The sequence below is a fragment of the Seriola aureovittata genome, chromosome 2 (genome assembly GCF_021018895.1).
Source record: "Seriola aureovittata isolate HTS-2021-v1 ecotype China chromosome 2, ASM2101889v1, whole genome shotgun sequence".
NCBI lineage: Eukaryota > Metazoa > Chordata > Actinopteri > Carangiformes > Carangidae > Seriola > Seriola aureovittata.
This window is the reverse complement of record NC_079365.1, coordinates 26,533,950-26,554,096: the sequence shown is the minus strand read 5'-3', so window position 1 is coordinate 26,554,096 and position 20,147 is coordinate 26,533,950. Positions and strand designations below refer to the sequence as shown.

The window sequence follows — 20,147 nt, the reverse complement described above, 5'->3', positions numbered from 1 at the left end:
ACTTTAATCTGTCCCCCTCACAGTCCCGACTCAATATAATGATTTATATTCTAATTTCTATTTTTTACAACTTACTTTAACTATGTCACAATCCATGTATTTAAAAACAAACAAACACACAAACTGGCCCCCTTAAAAACTTTAATATAAGAAAAATATGAACATGATCAATAAATAATATTGACTTACTGTACATGTGAAGCGACAGAAAAGAATCTCAGCTGATTATTCAAATAGCAACACGTAAAAAAAAGAGTCTTTAAATTTACGCAACAAAACCAGCAGGGCAGTTTTAATCATGTGTTTCTTCATGTGACGAAGAAACTGTTACAGGAAACATATAATTGACTTATAAAAGAAGTCATTAAGTTTATTTCAAGCCTAACATCATTAATGACAGATAAGAGATTAAATTTATGTTAATGCTTACAATCCCTCAACAGATGAAAAGATGAAAATAATCAGTGCAGTTCAGATGTGTTTCCCATAAAAATGACCCACCTGCCTGTCAAAAACAAATATTTATGGGATGACCAGAAACCTGTGTGACACAAAATAATGTGATAGATCTGATTTTTCTCTATTTTTTCGGATGAAACAGACGGAAAATCCTTCTCTCATGTCCACATTAAGGTCATGACCTCACACGAGTAGACGTCACTTTATTTTGAGGCATAAGAAGCTCAAAAGGTTTGAAAGCACGAGTCTAAAACATTACATCTGTCTTTCGACCTGTTGGAAGTATAAACAGTTTTGACATCGTCAGTGGCTCCTTATCTCCTTAGCTCCTTATCATCGACTCTTCTCGACTTTCTGATGGCAGGGACAGCAACTCAAAGCCTGAAGCTCTGTTTGAGGTGATAAAATTGATCTGTTTTTGAAAACTGAAAGCTAAAATGACCTGCTGCAGGTTCATTTTAAGTTAATAAATGTAATTCCCTAGTCTCAGATTGTTGCTCTGACATTTCACCCCATCTTTATGATTCTTTTAATGTGCCATGAACATGGTACAATCTGTAGTGTGTTTTCTGGAAGAGCTGGGATCTACAGGGTTTTCCTACGTGCTTTTGAACGCAGCGGTAAAATGTCTTTGCGGAAAGCTGGATTTAACGTATGTGGGATCATTTTGTTGTGTCTCTGCTGGATTCACAGTCTCGGCTCAGTTCACAGAAGAAAGCCTTTTGTCTTTGAAGACTCAGCAGGAAAAGGAACAATCCAGAGCTTCACTTCAGCTCCTACTGCTTCAGGATCCGGTGGGAGAGCCAGTCCAGACCCTCGACCAGACCTGTACCACTGACGGCACAGGACGACTGGACATACCACTGCACAGACACACAGAAGGACAAAACCATTCAAAACCATTAAAATAATCATATGGTCTCTTAAACTCTGTAGTTAAACTTAAACTGTAGTTTAATTTGTTGTAAACCCTGCTGCTGCGTCTCTCTGCCAGCAGAGGTCGCTGTAGGTGAGTGAACAGTTGAAGTTCTGATCAATCTGTGCTGTCGTTGAGTCAGTGCGTGTTTACGACTTCAGTTGAAGAGAACGAGTTACTTTCAGTGTATTTAAGATGACAACACATCAGAAGAAAACAGGTGGATCTGTCACTCACCGGCTGTGAGATCGCTGATAGGCCCAGGGCCGTGGTGACATCAATGACGGACATGGCTCTGGGCAAATCCTGCTTGTTAGCGAAAACCAGAACGGCCACGCCTCTCAGCTCGTCCTCCTCCAACTGCAACGCACAAACATAAACGTGGTGAGGAAACAGGAAAGTTTGGAGCATAAGAAACGAGTCAGAAATGTCCTCCTCTAATTTGATTTAATTTAATTTGGCGGGGTGTCTGGAAGGAGAATATGAACCTGAACTGACTCTGAATGATTTTAATGACTTTCACAATAAGTTTCTATCTTTTGTACTGCAAGACTAAAGCTGATGTTGTGTGTGTGTGTGTGTGTGTGTGTGTATATGTGTGTGTGTGTATTAGTTGATGAATAAAGGAGTGTGGAAACACTTCAGAGAAAAGCCTGTTACCATCCTGTGCAGCTCGTCTCCAGCCTCTTTAATCCTCTCGGGGTCGTTGCTGTCGACCACAAATATCAAACCCTGAAGAAGACAGAGACAGACACACATCACTGCACATGTCCTGTTTCTGTCCTAACTATGTAACAGCCGAGTAGAAGTGTTACCTGTGTGTTAGTGTAGTAATGTCTCCACAGAGGCCTGATGACAGTCTGACCACCAACATCCCAAACTGTGAAACTGATGTTATTATACTCCACTGTCTCCACATTAAAACCTGCACGCGCACACACACACACACACACACACACAGTTTATTTTATGAATTATGAATTTGTGTTATTTATATATTACATATGTGCTTTAATATAAAGACATCAGACAGACTGACCAATGGTTGGGATGGTGGTGACGACCTCGGCCAGCTTCAGTTTGTACAGCAGTGTGGTTTTACCTGCTCCATCCAGACCCACTGCAGTAACACACACACACACACACACACACACACACACACACACACACAAAACAGACAACGGTGATATATAGATCCATCTATAGCCCATCACAGCTTCTCAGAACCTGAGGTGACGTCTTAAAATGTCTTTTTTTTTGTAAAATATCACAAGTCAAAGTAAGAGTAATAGATTAATACTACTGTCATGTTGCTACAAATAACTTTATTTACACAACAGTTTTCAGACAGACACAAAAAGATAAATAACAACACAAATAAACAAAGAAAAGACTATTCATACTGTTATCACAGTAGTGCTTCAACTATCACTACTTTTAACAACACTAATGATAAAATGTTACCATAATAAAGTTATTAATTTCCACTGGTTAACCAGGGTTTCTAAAGTATTCACTAACTTAGATTAAAGACATTTTTAATACCACATAGAAATGTAATTTAACACCTCTTTCATGATCACACTGAAGGTATAAGGCCTAGAATTATTCACCAGGTTCATGATTTTATGGAAATTTATATTGTATTTTTCCAGCTGTATATAAAAATAATCCCTAGTAATATAATTAATTAACTAATCAATAAACACGACCTCTATATGAAGCCAAATGAATGGATTAACCAGTTTCCATACCGTTTTTGCTAAACTCACAGACAGAAAATCTTTCATGACCAGTTTTAAACTTTACATTTAATTTCTGAAACACTTCATTAAATAAAAATTAAGACTTTATAATATCTTTAAAAAAACGCAGATAAGCTGTTAACAACGTTACTGCTGAAATCAGATCTCACCCATTAAAATCCGGACGGGTGTCTTGGAGGTGAACCTGGAGAAGATTCGTGAGATGATGACGCCCATGATGGTTCAGGTAGAAAGTTTCTCCTCCGCACTAAAGAGCTCGCTGTGTGTTTGTGTGTCGGTGTGTGTGTGTGAGTGTCTGGGGTTTTATAGAGCAGCAGTAGCGGTAGTGTGTGTGTGTTATGTGTGTGTGTGTGTGTGTTATCCATGGTGTCACACGAGCCGCTGTCAGCTCGGTACACGGTGGCAACAAACGCGCAAACGGTGTCAACACCGCACACTTGAATTCACTACATCCGCTCACAGAGACTTCAAAATAAGGGCTCGCAGTTTGTTTTTTTGTTTTTTTAAATGTAAATTCACTTTATTAACGTGAGCACAATTTAAGGATAAGACTGACAATATTCTTTATTTTTCTTAATGTTGTCAAAGCTGTTGAAAATACAGAAAACCAATCAGTAGTAGTAGTAGTAGTACTTACAGTTCTATGCAATAATTTGGACCTATAAAATATGTCAGATATATTTGCAGAAAGAAAAATGTTTATGTCTGTTTGCTACATGGATTGTATTTACTTCTTTTCACTTTACAAAAATCAACCAATTTTTGAAAAAGAAGTATTTTCCCAGGGGTGTCTAAATGTTTGCATACAACTAAGTACAATTTTGAGGTACTTGTACTTTACTTGAGTACTTTGATTGGAAGCTGCTTTATAGGCCTACGTCTTACGCCAATGAAAACGTTGTACATGCATATGTAAAGCGGAGTTGTTTACTTTTGTCAGGCATTATTTTATTCTGAAAATCCTCTCAGCAGCAGTCAGGTGAGCTGCAGGCTCTCAGGTGAGTTCCCATGTCATGTTGACATCTTGCAATAAGTTGAGGAACTGAATGAAAAACAATACAATATTTTTGACATGATTTAAAGATAGGTGTGAGCATCACTGTGGCTCTGTCAAACAATGAAGTACGATCGACAGGTTTTAATACATTTATTTTCTTGTTACATGATTACATGACAATGTCAAATAAACGGTATATATATATATATATATATATTTTTTTTTTTCTTTAAAGCAAAATATCTGTGAGATATCAGAGTAAAAAAGTCATGATATAAGTCCAGTTTCAGGAAAATTATAGCAGCAAAAACATGTTCCATTAGACAAAACATGTCCTCACCAAAGTTCCTAGTTATTTTCCACCAGTGATTTGCATCACGTTGCATTTCAGAGGACAACTGGCTGGGTTACGGATAGCGGAAACACAGCACCGGGCTTTACTGGTGTGTGAGTCCAACATGGAAGCGTGAAACCCGGTTTAACAAGGTCCTCCTGCAGGTGGGGGGAGAGGTGGGTGAAGAAGGTGGACCCAGCTGTAGACGCTAGGTGGCGCTAGAGGCTCGCACTCCAGTAAATGAAGCGTAAAAGCCAAACAGGCTGCGTGAGCTTCACTGTAATGACGTTAGCCTCCGGGATGTTTTTTTTCCGCCGTTAATGAGTTTGGACACCGGGGACTGACATCCATGAACCTCTCCCGTCTCTGAAGCACATCCACCGTGAACTCCGCGAAGTCAGCTCACTGTCCACCCGGTGATCCTGAAGGTATGTGGTTACTGTGACAGCTCGGTGTCTGTAACTGGAGACACTGCGTAACGTCAAACCGTGATGTTAGCTAGTTAGCTCGCGTTAGCATGCACGGCTACTTTAACGGCGGTTAGAGTCGAACTAACGCTGGTGTTTTTCCACCAGTGTCCGGGACAGAGAGCTGCGGTAAAAGAAGAGAGGGGAACGGGGTGTTTAATGACACAAAGCAGTATGAAGTTTTTTTTCCATTCAAAGCTGATTTAAGATGAGGGTAGCAGACTTAGCCAGCTAGCGTGTTGTCAGGCTAAGGTCAAGAAGCTGGCCAGTCTGACAGCTAACGCTAACTAACATGGTACCTAAGAGTCTATAAACGTGTTATGTGGCAGCTAGTCACATCACCACCGCTATCATTTCACTGCAACACTGCCTAACTGGTTAACGCCGGAACCTGGGCTTGGTTTTGTTTCAATATTAAGCGGTGGATCCCCAAAAGTTTCATTAGCTTGAAGCTAGCTCGGTGTAAATATAATTAAGGTCAGATTGATTGCCTGGTGTAATGTACTGTGGCATGTTATCATTAGTAATTAGCTTGTGGTCACTGCATGGCATGGTGACAGTAGATGTTTGATTGGTTTGACCAGGTTTAACAAGGTAGCTTCATCTACACTGGGTGTGATGATAACCACGCTGCTACTCGTGTTTATTTGTTGTCAAACTACTGACGCAGGACTGCCTTATCATGCTGCTCCACATTGACCATAGTATTAGTAAATAAAGTCACTGCCTACTGAGGCACCTCTGTGGTTTTACAGATTGATATCCGTCATAGTGGGAGTGACTGGTGGCTTCACTGAGGTTGTGATGGTGTTTTGGCCTGTATGCAATGCTAAATATCCTGCTGACACCAGTTAGCTGGGTTCACTTGTGCTTGATGATAACTGTATGACAGTATTATCAACATTTTATGAGAAAGAAAAAAGTTCACTTCCCCTGTGTGTGCCTGGTTCTTCTCATCATCAGTTTATATCAAGGGCATGTGTCCAGCTCTCCATACTCAAAAGTTTGGGATTGTAATCACGAGAAATTTCAATAGAATATAGTTTGCTTCAAGACAGTAATAATTATGGTAGCTGCAGAATTATTACATGATAATTAAGCCCTAGAGTTGGCCTCTTGTGTATTGTGATAACATCAGTTTTTACATTTCTCAAAATGCATTGAAACAACATATGTCCCTACTAAATTTGTTCAACATGGATCAAAATTAAAAAATATTTATTATCTTCTGTATTTAGCTCTATCAGTATTACTTTTTTATCATGTTTTATATTTTGTTAACATACACCGTGATAAGATTTTACATTTAATTTAGTTTTATGAGCAAGGAGAGAGACGGAGATTTTGCTACTTGCTTGGAAGATATAATTGCAACTTAAAAAGTAATCCTTTTTATTTTTTTGAGGTTTTTGAATTTACCTTCAGAACAGTGTTAGGTACACAGATGTGCACCTCTATAACTCTGTAACACATATATAATAACGATACATTAAAGGCACAAACTGAGGCAAGGAAAAAATGTATTCCAATGTTTGGGGTCTGTTGTGAGTGTTTCCAAACAAGGATTTAACTGGAGTCGGTTATCCCATGTCAGTGACAACAACTCTGCTGTTTGTGTGCGAAAGCCTGGTTTCTACTACTACTAAAAATCAAAACCATTGTGTGACATTCTTTTCAGACATAAATGATTCCGATTTGACAGTTTTGACATCAGATGTCGTCAGTGCTTTTAGTGTACCTGCATTTTTTTCTTTTGTGGAAAGTTACTGACGCCATCATAACCATGTGCCAGAGCTGTCAAGAGATGGCGGGGTTGGTGCTGGTCACTGCGCGATTTCACTTCTTGTCTCCTGATGCTGAATTCATTACCTGTGCCTGACCAATAAATCGCAGGCTGATGTTATCAGCCAACATCAACCTTTCACAGATGTGTCAGTATTCACCCGTGCAAGTTAGACGGCAAAGTTAGTGGCAAATGTTAGTTGATTAATCAATAAGTCGCTCATCAGAAAAATAATCGGATATTATTTGCATAATTTATTAATTGTTTATGTCATTTTTCAATCAAAAATGCCATTAAGTAGTCCCAGTTTAACATGTCAGGATTTTCTGCATTTCTCTGTTTTATATCATTTATAAATATCTTTGGTTAATTGATTAATCAATAAGAAAAATAATTGTTGGTTGCAGCTCTAACAAATCACATTTACTTGTTTTCACTTTTCTTTTTCCATTCTCCACCTCACAGTGTGGAACTGACACACTCTTTTTAGGCCTGTTCAAATTTTAGTTATGCTTCACTTGGAAGATTTATACAGAGGTATTGTTTCAGTGTTATAATGACAGTGTAAAGTATTTAAAGAAGGTAGTAGTATTGGTGCCGATACAGCATCGGAGGTAAATTTTGTTCTATGCAGGGGACGCACCTCGACCATTCTTATCCCTTTGTCATCTTAACGTGGAGATTAAAAATGGCCTCCTCCAAACTCGCCAACTTTTTGTCCTCTGTTACTGCGTTCTCTTTTACGGAATGTAAACAAACCTCAGCCGGACTCAGTGTCTGTCGCTACGAAACCAGCGTATACTGTCGCCAAACTATAAATAAAAAATGATGGGGCAAACTTCTGTCAGCTCGCTGAAGTATAATTTAGCCGTTAGTCTATAATTTGATAATTTGGCCTTTTCCAGGCAACCAACCAACATCTGCAGTGCTTCTGCTTCTGCTCCATCCATTCTGTCTAAAGCAAGGACCTCGGAAAGTCTTGCATATAGCCTTTGGTATGAATGGGTCAGTGTAGATTATTTAACCCTGGACAAGTCCCATGAAGAAGGATTTGTAAGTTAGCTGGCTACTTTTGGGCTTAAGTCTGGCTTTTTGGTCCCACAAATATGGTTACTCCTACAGGATCCCAACACAGTCCGAAAGAAGACATTCACACACTCATAGTCGGGACTTTATGAAAACTAATGCTCAATGCTGGTCATAAAACATGGCTTCTAAGAAATACTTACTGTTAAAAAAATAAAAATAAAATGAGCAGAAATTGCTTTATGAATTTTCAGTGTAGCCTGTTCATATTCAGACGGTGCAGCCCTGAGGTGACCCGATGAATAGAAAGTCTTTATAGAAGAAATCAGATGACAGTATCACATAAATAAAAAAGTATTCCCACCATGAAGCAATGACAGGAAATAATCATCTTGTAGCTAAAAAAGGAATAATATGTGCATGTTGAAAACGAGCCCCTAATAATGTATTCACAAACAGAGTCACACAGAGCTTTCTGCAGTTTCTCCACATCAGCAGCAGAAATTCAGTTTCTTGAAATTTCCTTCCACAGATGCCTGTTGCCATGTCTGTACACTCAGTGGCTACTTCATTAGGTAGACCTGTGAAATCTAATGCAGTCCCACTATATGTCCTAACTATATGTTTATTTTTGAGGCTGTAGTTTGCTGTGGTGCAGTAGTATTGATCTGAACTACATTGTATTGAGTAGAGCTCAACTATTTTGATAATCAAGAATTAATTTCAGTCGTTTTTCCGAGTCAAAATGCCAAACACTTCCTGGTTACAGCTTCTCAAATGTGCAGATTTACTGTTTTTCTTTGTCTTATATCATTTTAAATTCAATAACTTTGCGTTTTGGACAAAGATAGACATTTGAAGACCTCACCTGGGCATTTTTCATTATTTTTGAATAATTTTTGGACAAAAGAACTGACAGATTAATTGATAATGAAAATAATCATTAGTTACAGCTCTCATTTTCCTATAATACTGAGAAATGTCTCTAAAATCCCATTTGCAAATATGATGTGGGGGGAGAATATTAAAAACATTTTTACACCATGGCTGCGATCAAAAACTCCACACTTGATTTAAGTATATGTGCCCCATCGACGTGCAAGTCCTATCAGCTGACTGATATGTTGTGAGTTCTGGTTGCTATGGTAACTCCAGAGTCTTAGGTGTGTGGTGAGAAAGGAACCCAGATGGTAGACATGTGTGATCTTGGTAGTTGTTTTGACTGATCTGAGTTGTTGTGTCACCCAGACAATTGTTGATAGGACGAATTGTTCTCGTGTCTGTGTGTGTGTCTGTATGCGTGTGTGCGTGTGTGTGTGTGTGTGTGTGTGTGTGTGTGTTGCTCAGCAGCTGTTCAGCTCTGTCAGGGGACATTGGCAGCAGCTGTGTGAGTGTTTTTGTGTTTTCCCCAGTCGTAGTTTGTGATTTTTGAGACTGACAGATGTGTTTGGGGTTTACGTCCCACAGGGCCGCATGACACAGAGACAGAACTGGATCTCTCTTCCTCCACTACCTCCTTCGTTCCTTCCCTGTCTCCTTGTGTCTATCACCAACACATACTCACTACCTTTTCTTCGTTGCCATTTCATTTCCCCCTCTGGTCTGTTCCTTAGTTGTTTTGATTTTAGAGCTGCAAGTATTAATAAATACTTCTGTTGATCGACAGAAAATTAATCGATAATCAAGCAAAAATCTTCCAAATTTGATGTTTGTAGCTTCCCCAGTATGAAGATTTGATGCTTATATCAGTATTATATTATAATAAACTGAACGTATTTGAGTTTTGGACTGTTGGTTTAGCAAAAAAAAGATATTTGAAGACACCAGTTTCATTTTCACTTTCCTTTTCCAACCTCCTCTTAATTACCTCCTCCTTTCCTTCATCGTCTCCTTTTTTTTCCTATTCCGCCCGAAAAAGTAGAAACATAACTGGCACTGGTATTGATCGCATAATTAATTATCAATTATCTATCACATGTAAACGTGGCTCTGTCTCTCCCTCTACATCACCTGTGCCCTGCTTGAACCTTGTGTTTTTCTACATGTTTGTGTGATTCCCATGATTACAGCGCGTGTCAGCAGTAGCAACCTCCAGCCCTTATTTAGCACCATTCAACATGGTCATGCTTCACTAATGCAACCACTTAGCAATAACATACACACAAGCTGCTGAGTTAAGACATCATGATGAGGGTGAGGGTGAGGATGATGATGATGATGATGACGTGTTGGCCTTCCCCCCTGAGATTTGAGAGGTTTGTCATGTCAGCCGAAGAAATCTGTTGATTTCATATTTCTTTAAGATGATGTAAAACAGCTACATGCATCTCATCTGCTTGTCATCATTTTGTTGTTGTCATTTTTCTGGTTTTGGCCTCACCACTCTTAATCCTGCCTACGAAGTTCTGATTGGTTGGAATCCATATATATATACATACGTATATATTCCATACACACAAACTGTTGGTCACTACCCAGACTTCCCAGTGTGAGGCCCTTGTGTTCCAGTTCAGCTCTAGTCGATGTGTTAATGTGTCTGTGGCCACATGTTGAGTAAATGTGCACGTGTGTGGATGATGTGGTTGACCTCTGATAGATTATAATCTGATTACCTCAGATGGTTTTAATGCAGGTGTCTTTGTTCTGTGTCAGCACATCAAGTCCACTCTCACCTGTGAACATCCAGTGTTTTTCTCTGTCAAACCATTTCTCATTTTTGGGTCTGGTTCTCAGACTTCATGAGAAGTTTGAAAACATCACTTCAGGCTTTGTGGAATTTCTCAGTAGTTTGAATATTTTATGGACAAGTAATTGATTAATCGAGAAATTATAGGCAGATTAATCTAATGAAAACATCTTTGTTCTGATTATTTGTTTTTATTCTGCCAGATGTTTTTTAAGACTTTTTGGCATTTTGTCTTTCTTGGATAGTTTGAGCAGTGAAACAGGAAACACACAATATGGAGGAAGAGTTCAGACATGTACCAAATGTCTTGGGTTGGACTCAAACCAAAGACGTCTTAGTTATGTGTTTTGTGTCTCAAGACAGTTTAGGCCTGTCTCCTGTTTTCTCTCCTGGTGTTTGTCACTTTTGAACAGTGACCCAGATGATTCCTCACTTTGATTCTGTTTGATGTACAGATTTCAACAAGACTGAGTGTATCTCTGCTCAGGATCACTTGCAATAACCCATTACTGAAGCGGTTTTGTTGCTCTACCTTCAGCTTTAAAATAGTCCAGAGGTGTTGTATTGGATTCATGTCAGGTGACATACTTGGTCAGGTCATCGTCTTCACTTTCTTTTCCTCTTTACAAACACCTGTGTGATTTTTGCAGTGTGTTTGGGATCATTTACATGTTGGGAAATGTTTCTCCTGCCAAGCTCTTTGAGACTGAGAGTCGTCTTCTCATTCAGTATTTGGGTGTGCAAACTTAAATTCATAGTGCCATCTATAAAAAATCATGCACTCCTGCAGCTACATGTCAGCACACGTCCGCCTCTATGTTTCTCTGCTGACCCTGTGCTGTCACTCTGGCGGTCCTGGCCAGGTCCACAGCAAACATGCTGGACCCCAAACAATTTTATTTTGGTTGCATCTGACCAAAGAATGTGCTGTACACACTCATCAAGCCTCTTTTCAAAGTTTAATTTTGCAGGTCTATGAGTAATGGTTTTCCTCTTGGATGCCATCCATAGAAGTTGACTTCACGCAGCGTCCTTCACACAGTCTGGTCAGACAATTTCCACTGATAATCATGTGCCAGGTCAGAAGCACTTACCTGTCTGTTTTTCAATGCAAGGTTACGCAAATAGCGAATTGTGCATGATGTCGTCCACTGCGCCATCTGTTGTTAATAGTATGGAGCTACACATTTTAGTGACATTGCACAGGGGTGTACTCAGTTTAGCTGTATACTGTACATTCGAACAGCAATAAACGACGGCAACAGTAACACCCCAAGCTGTAGAGCAGATCATATAAGAAGTTCAAGTGAGAAAAAGAACTTTCTGAAAACATAAACAGTCGGTTTGGATGAACCATCGTAAATTACACATTTGTTTTTTAATTTATTTTTAATTTTTCTGTCAGAGGCAGAAATGGCAGGGGGAGAGAGAAAGAGAGAAAGAGAGAGAGAGAGAGAGAGAGAGAGGATGACATGCAGCAAATGTATTATTTAAGGTGCAGTTTTAGTTTCATGAATTCCTTAAAACACTCAATGTTGCTTCAACACCAAGGGAAGCCCAGGGTTTTGAAGTAAGATCGTTTAACCCATGGAAAGATATTTAAGGCTGCAGCCAATGTTTCATTATCGATTAATCTGCAGATGATTTTTTTCATTTAATCGATCAATCATTCAGTCTATGCAATCCTGTAAAATAATGACAAGGTTTCCCAGAGACCCAGGGTGATGTCCTCAAATGACTTGTTTCGTCTGACCAAAAGATATTCACTCTCATGTATGAGAAAGAAAAGCATCAAATCCTGAAATCTGAGAAGCTAGAAACAGCTTGTTTGGCATTTTAGCTTGAAAAACGTCCAAAATTATTATTAGATTATGAAAATAGTTATTGATTAATTTTCTGTTGATTATCTCATTGATTGATGGACTAGTTGTTGCAGCTCGAACAGTGTTTACAAAGACTAAGTGGATCAGGTAGGGATGATAATGCACGGCTATCTGTTTTAGACCCATCCTGTGTGTTGAAGACAATGAAGTGCACAACTTATGGAAGGAATAAATATGACATCCTCTTCTTCAGTTGAATAATGTTGCTACCTAAACAAGAAATCTACTACAAAGTGCATTTCAGAAACCACCTTGAAACTATTCTTCCAGGCTCATGATGTCCCCTAGAAATGAGAAATGTGCTGCAAAGCCTCAGTGAAGCCTTAAAATTCAACACAGATGCAAGTTGCTGCTGAACTACGCACTTCAACTCTTAGATATTCCTGGAAGTCCTTAATTGGCTCTATCTCTGACTTGAAGGACAGAAGGATTCCCTCGCACACACACACACACACACAGTCAGTCAGTCAGAAATAGCATCTTAATCAGTCTGTCGGTGTCATGGAGCCGTAGTGAGCCCACAGCTTTGTCCCAGTGATGGCTGATGATGTAAGATATGCTCACACAGATCCTCTAAGCTGATTGGCTGGCTGCTCAGGTCATTCACCACACCTGGCAGAACGCAGGGGCCCGATTAGAGATTGGGTTGTTTGTCTGTTTGTTTTGACCGTGGACTTGTTCCTGCACTGCGTCCTCACGCAGACTTTCACCTGATAGACAGGCGGCGGGATACTCAGCCATGATGCGAAGCAGAAATGATGTGAAGGGAGGCTCTGACCTGAAGTCATCAGCTGTCTTTGCACAGCAGGAGGTGGCATCTGGGGAGAGTGTCCGTTCTTTTCATAACATCTTTCTATCTCACTGATCTATTCGACATCATATCGACACTCAGTAATAAACTGAAGGAGAGCACAGAGGGAGGGACGAGAGGCTGAGACACTACGTGAGGTGAAAGGCACAGGTGATGCTGGTGCTCTGGAAACAACAGGAAGTTAGTTGTTGTTTGGTCCGCTGACTTTCTCACTTGTCAACATGGTCAGCAGTTGTAGCAGCAGCAGAGCCTGTGATACACAGCTCGTACAGACAATTGAGGATTACTTAAAAATCCTTTGAGCATAAAAAAATCACACTCCCTGCAGTGTGATTTACACTCTGAGGATATTATTATCCCAGATGTCCATCGTGATTAAAAGCCCATAAATCTGCTTTTTAAGAACCATAAAAAAGAACTGAGAATCATCACGTTTTTACCTTTTTCCTCAGTATCAAAGTTAATGCAGTGATATTTGTCTGTACATCCATGGGTACATCGCAAACAGGAGCTGCTCAAAGCTAATTTATCATACTTGTAATTGTTCCAGTTGGCCAGAATATGAACAAATATTTTAAACCCTTGCTATAATGTAATGGTTGATTGTAAATTAGTTCATTTTTGTTGTTTAAAGGGGAGATCAGGTCTCGTCTAGGGGAACAAAGCCCCTGCCCTTCGCTGCCCCTGGCAGTCATGGTTTGAAATTATGAATTATGATTATATATTTTGACACTAATAGTAGTATTTCAGGACAGTTGAACATTTTTAAGGGTTGTTCTCTGTAAATGATGAAATCACTGATCATAAATGAACATAACAGTGTATCAATATATCATCAATACTGACGTATGTGGTCAAAAATACTACAGAATGATTCTTTCAGTATTGCCGAGTCCTGGGAGAAGGGAGGGTTGAAAGGGGGGAGGAGATAAAAAAGAAGGGGATGAGGGAGGTGAGGAGATTTTGGGAGAGGGATGAAGGAAAGGGGGGGGGGCAAGTTGTCCTTGACTTTGCCCTCCACCAGCCTATTCCCAGCCCTGTGTATCACAGGACGCTGCCTGTTGGAAACACACACCTGTTGTCTGTGTGCCAGGAGACAGTGGAGACACATATAGATCCACTAACGGAGAGCGGACCGCTGTACAGAGGGGTTACCAAGCGCCATCTGTTCACTGAATACCCCAATACTCACCTCTGACCACATGTGTCTGAACCAGATATTATTTATTCACCATTGGTCAGTCAGTCTGTATTTTTCTCTGCTAATTAGTTAACGCTCTGGGTGATATGACAATATATAGGTAGATGATTAAATGCGTCTCTCACAGGTCTCCCTTTCCAATATTTTACAACTGCTCTGTCTGTGTTCACAATAAAACGTCTGTTCGAAACGCGTACAGATCACTGAGTCAGTGCAACAGGAGTAAACAGTCACAATCATAGTTTTGCCTTGTAGGAGATGTAGGATTTACTGTTGTACTCTAGACTTCATTCTCTAAATATGTCATTAGTCAACATGTAGCATAACTAATAAATCAATAAGCGTTTACAAAGGTCATTCTTCCTCGATATTATCTCAAATAGAGATTTCTGCATAAATTGTTTTTTGTTTTTTTTTCTCATACAGACATTTCTGATGAGAATTATTTACTGTTTGACAACATTATTTGATACAGCACAACAAGAATTATAATCTGTTGGCCCATCCTGAATGTGTGAATATCCAGCTGGACTACAGACACACTGTGTGTGTGTGTGTGTGTGTGTGTGTGTGTGTGTGTGTGTGTGTGTGTGTGTGTGTGTGTGTGTGTGTGTGTGTGTGTGTGTGTGTGTGTGTGTGTGTGTCTGTCTGGGTTTGTGTGTGTGTGGGTGTGTGTGTTTGGGTGTGTGTGTGTGTTGAGTGCAGTGGAATGTTAGAGGTCATGGATAGTCAGGGTCATTTCACTGATCCTAGAAAAGAGCAGATGTGGCCTGATGTTTACTGTTTACTGCTAACTTTAGAATTCATTGCTCATGGGAAACACTGTTCTTGCTGTGTGTGTGTGTGTGTGTGTGTGTGTGTGTGCTCTCTGGGGTTCATGGTTGGTCACGCTCGGATCGTGACTTGAGACCAGACTGCTGGATGTTGGATTTCCATCGTGGTCAGATATATGCACCGTGCTGTGAGCAGTCGTGATTGGAGCCTGTGTGAGGAACAGTGTAGTTAGAGGCATGTCTTGATGTCATGTTGGAGGTCTGAGGTTTTCAGCATGCGTCTGATGCGTGAAGCTCCTCACGTAAGCAGCTCACTTGTAAGTTTTCTTTCCTTTCATCTCTCCCTTGACATGTTTACACGTCAGGCAGACGGCAAATGCCAAAAACTGTCCAAATGAAAAAGGGAACTGAAATTCTTACGAACAAGCAGTGAGCTGCTGACGTCAGTGATAAAGTCAGACTAAAAGCCTTCCAGTGGTACAATGGTGCAGTTCCTAAATATTTTAATTTGATATGTGAGGCTGAGCAGTAGGGGACAATGTTTTTGACACTGTTCATGTCCAACATTTTGATCATGGTGGTGAAAAACAAGTTCCTGCTGGTAAAAACATGGTCTTGTTTGTGTTCTGTTACAAAACTGCACGTGATTCATCCCCTGTCTTTTGGACTGTAGCATTCAATGTGCTGTATTTACATGGTGTAATTACCTCTCTATATAGTGGTTTTTGTTGTTACGGCGTGGTTGCGCCGTGGTTAGCACTGTCGCCTCACAGCAAGAACATTCTGGGTTTCGAACCTGCCGTGCAGTTTGCATGTTCTCCTCGTGCCTGCATGGGTTTCTTCCCATAATCCAAAGACATGCAGGTTTAGGTTAAATGGTGACTCTAAATCGCCTGTTTGTCTCTATACGTCAGCACTGTGACAGACCGACAACCTTTTGGCTCCAGCCTCCCTGTGACCCCTCCCTTACATCTGTTATTCTTTCTTCTTTATTCTATCTTCATTTCTCAATTAATTGTTTCATCTGTAAAATGTTTAAAATGCCCCTCCCAGTTTCCCAGAGTCCAAAGTGTCTTCAAATGGCTTGTTTTGTGTGACCAGCAGTGCTAACCCCAAAGTTTCAGTTACTATAAATGACAAATCAAAGCACTGAGTTCTCAGCTGGCTGCAGCTTCTCACATGAAGAAAGACTGAAACCACTGTTATTAAAATAGTTGCTGATTGAATTTGTCACGGTTGACTGAAACAATTAATTGAATATTCATCTCAGCTGTGATTCACACGCAGGAAATGAAGCGTGCGCCCACTGGATGTGGTGCTGAAGACAGAAACTGGTGAACGTGCTCATTTCATGTAATTGAGAGCACAACATTGGATCGTTTATGAGTTAAATGTTTCCTGTCCAACACTGCTGTCTGTTTTCTTCAGTCTCACAGATACACCAGTTTTTCTTCTTCTAACAAAGCACTGAAATTTTGACTGACTGAACTTTTAACAATTGTAATTTTAAGGACCACACATAATTGTTTGCACATAAGTGTAGCTGTAAAAGATGAGGGAGCTTGCTGTCTTGTGTAAGATGGAGAAGTTTTATTTTTGAATGTTTCAGTGTGTCTGAGCTGCTGTGGTCGGAGGCTGTTTGGTATTTATTCTCAGCTCACATCATGATATCATTAGGAAGCATGGTGCCTCACTACAGTCTTGACATTGACCAGATGATGCCCTCAGAAACACACGTTCACACAAGCGTACGCTGTGACATCATTAGTGGGCCTGCTTCTCTCCTCCAATCATCTTCTTCTTGTTTGTTCCCTCATTTCTTCCAGTCTCCCTCTCCTCTCTCATGTTGTCTTGTCATCAGGCAGGTGGTGATGAGTCATTTTGGAGCAGCTTTGAGGTGCATGATGGGATAGGAGGATTGGTTGGGAGGTGGTAGAGGGGGGGAAATATAGCCAAAAGTATATGGACATGTGAATGTTACACCATACAAGGAATCTGCTGCTGTAAAGCCTCAGCTGCTCTGGTTTTAGATGTTCTACCAGATTTTGGAAGCTGGCTTCAGGGATTTGCCTCTTTATATAAAGTCCATGGGATTTGTTCCCATTCAGCCACAAGAGCATCAGTGAGATCCAACACTGATGTTGGGTGATAAGTCCTGGCTCACAGTCGCTGTTCCAGTTCATCCCAAAGGTTGAGGTCAAGGCTCTGTGCAGGTCATTGAAGTTCTTCCAGGACAAACTGAGCAAACGGTTTATTTATTGACCTGATTTTGTCCACAGAGGTATTAAAACAGGAAAAGGCCTTCGCCAAACTGTTGACACAAACTTGAAAGAACACTATTGTCTAGTGTCTATTAAAATATCATTGTTTGCTACAGCAGGACTGACTGGGGAGGCCAAAATTACACTAAAATAGGATGACAAGGATGTCCACTTACTTTTGTCTCTTTGTTACATCGCTGTTCATTCAAATCAGGAGAAGTAGAGAGGCTTTTAGGAGCTGTGAAAACAACATTTTCATGCAGATCATCTTCAATTTACATCATAAAAATGTTTCTCATGCTACTTTCTTATGGCAGCATTAATATAACACAAAAAAAACACAATTATAAAATGGGCACGACATTAAACCAGATCATGTAATTATTTCCAGGAACCTTGGGCTGATTAATTGGGACGGTTTTAAAGACTCGTCGATCATCTCTTGCGTGCGTGGAACCTCAAATAAAAAATTTACATGTTCCCCAAAATAAATTCACATGGTTTTAGAAATGAGCTCCATCACATTTGTGCCTTCAGCTGTTTGATGTGGTAATTGAAAGAAAAATCTGGTGTTGTTCTTTATTGTTATCGTCTCCAGTGTCATTTTTTTCAAATGCTAATCACTTCTAATTGTGATTTTATTTTAGATGTTACTCAGCAACAGATGAGCTTTGATTTAATTCTGTATTTGTTAAAATGTGTCTCTGGGTGCTTTATTGGAAAATAAATCCTGAATCACAATGTGTCCTCTCACACTCCCGATGACGTTTTGAATTTGAAAACAGCCGCGTTTGGCTGGAGTGAAAATAATTCCACGATCGAACAGAACCCGTCTTGTCAGATATGAACAGGGTCCAGGTGGACATCTTGCTGCTGCCTCGCCCTTCTCACTGAGCTACAGTCAAAATATGTTTGTCTGTATTTAAGTATGCTCTGTGTGTGTGTGTGTGTGTGTGTGTGTGTGTGTGTGTGTGTGTGTGTGAGTGACAGCCTGTTGGGTGCCAACGTGCTGAAACATTTGATGTCAACTGTTTGTGGCGACGAGCCCAGAAATGTGTGTGTGTGATTTTCTATAAGTAGACACGAAGCCGCCTGGTTCAGAATCAGTTTCTATAAAACTGTTGTTCAGTGCTGAAGAATAACACGATATAACATCATGTGCTACAGATGTTTCCTCCCCCAAAAATTTGTCTTGCAGATGTTACCCTCAGGCTACGTCACTCCGACACTAACCACAATGTCCAAAAAGCTTTTTCAGGCAAAGCTACACTGATCAATAGTTTCATATTCAGAATGGATCAAATGACTTTGTGTAAAGTGAAATGAGTCACTTATCAAAATATACATTAAACAATTTGTTGTTTCCTCTCTCTGCAGGAAGTGGTGACCCCGTCCAACTGTCACCCTGCTACTCCTGGCCACCGCCCCAACTCTGCCCCCACCCCACCCCCTGTCCTGACTGGCTCTCGGTGCTGCCGGCGGTGGATTAGAGCACTCTGATTGGAGGCTTTGCGAGGTGGTTTTTCGGTCTGGCGCCGCCTCCCCCCGGGGCCGGCGTGCGCTCCCAGCAGCCCGTGGTGCCCTGTGCCCCCCCCTCCCCGTCACTGCACACCAGAGCCCATGCCCAGGGTAAGAGCGGGACCAATGTGATGTATCACAGTGGTTGTCCCACAGATCTCAGTCAGCTGGAGGTCAAAGAACTATATTTGCTTTTAAAATGATTGATTGAACTTGTGCTCACCGTGTAACCATGGCAACCACAGAAACCACACTGAGGAAAACAAGCCAGAGCGAATTTTACTGGTTTTACCAGTTTTCAGCAAACAGATCAATAAACAGTGTTTTGGAGCAACATGGCAACAGGTTCAAGGTTTCATCATCTGGTCTGTGCCAATAAACAACATTAATGATAACAGTTAGCTAAACCTGCTGTACAAATTGTGCCAAGTTGTTCACCAGACTCTGTATTTTAAGCTACAACAATGTTATGAGATGAAAAAGGTTGATAGCAGCCACCTGTAGCACATGGCACAGGCTGGTCAGACAGTCAGGTTAGCTGGTGGGGGTCGCTGCCTCCTGCTGCTTCCTGTTCACAACACACGACGCAGACAGCAGGTTCAGTCATAACCGTTCGCTGGCGGTTCCCTAAATGTCTCCTCCTGCTGGTCTTCACCTCAACATCTCTTAACAATGGCTGAAATACATCCGTGGCACTGAGACTTTACCTGGTCCGCTGAGTACCATCAGCTGATATTGATCAGATTTGTTATCTTGTTTTCTTATGTTTTGATCACATAGTTCCTGATATAAATCCTACATTTGGCAGTTTTAGAGTGTGTCTTATGTGGCTGCTTCTGTGTTTAGACTAGAGCTTCGATGATCAATAGATCCAGGAAATGATTCTGCATGCAGTAATGCCAAATATTCTGTGGTTCCAGCTTCTCCAGTGTGCTGCGGATCTGCTGTTTTTCTTTGTTTGATATCATTTTTTGTTTTTTCAGACAATACATTAACATCAGCTTGGACTCTGGGAAAATGTACTGGACATTTTTTCAATATTTTCTGACATTTTATAAAAGTTTTTATAGAAAAACAAATCAAATTTAAAAAAACTGATAGATTAATCCATAATCTATCTATGGTTTAGCCCTAGTTTAAATATCATTATCATTTGAACACTTGTTATATAAAATCAAAATAAGGGTTTTATAGAAAACTTTTTCAGATTTCTCAAAAACATTTAGAATTTTGAAAAAAAGTATGATTTTGGTATTGATTAATAGA

The 20,147-nt window shown here is 40.3% G+C and overlaps 2 protein-coding genes across 3 annotated transcripts in view; one reads left to right on the top strand and one right to left on the bottom strand.

Moving 5' to 3' along the window:
* Window positions 1-127: 127 nt before the first annotated feature.
* On the bottom strand, window positions 128-3,563 carry LOC130182424 (uncharacterized). The gene is made up of 6 exons (XM_056397373.1): window positions 3,291-3,563; window positions 2,415-2,495; window positions 2,191-2,300; window positions 2,036-2,107; window positions 1,613-1,735; window positions 128-1,322 (listed from the first exon to the last, which is right to left on the bottom strand). Exons 1-6 carry the CDS (start codon window positions 3,355-3,357, stop codon window positions 1,236-1,238), a joined length of 540 nt encoding a protein of 179 aa, XP_056253348.1. The 5' UTR covers window positions 3,358-3,563; the 3' UTR covers window positions 128-1,235.
* Window positions 3,564-4,594: 1,031 nt separating this feature from the next.
* ip6k1 (inositol hexakisphosphate kinase 1) overlaps window positions 4,595-20,147 on the top strand; it is a 29,843-nt gene continuing 14,290 nt past the window's right edge. Inside the window, exons 1-2 of one of the 2 annotated variants that reach the window (XM_056395296.1) lie at window positions 4,595-4,900; window positions 18,741-18,992. The gene's annotated coding sequence lies outside the window, so the exon portion shown is untranslated. The remainder of the gene's footprint in view (window positions 4,901-18,740; window positions 18,993-20,147) is intronic. The other variant, XM_056395307.1, reaches the window with a different exon arrangement.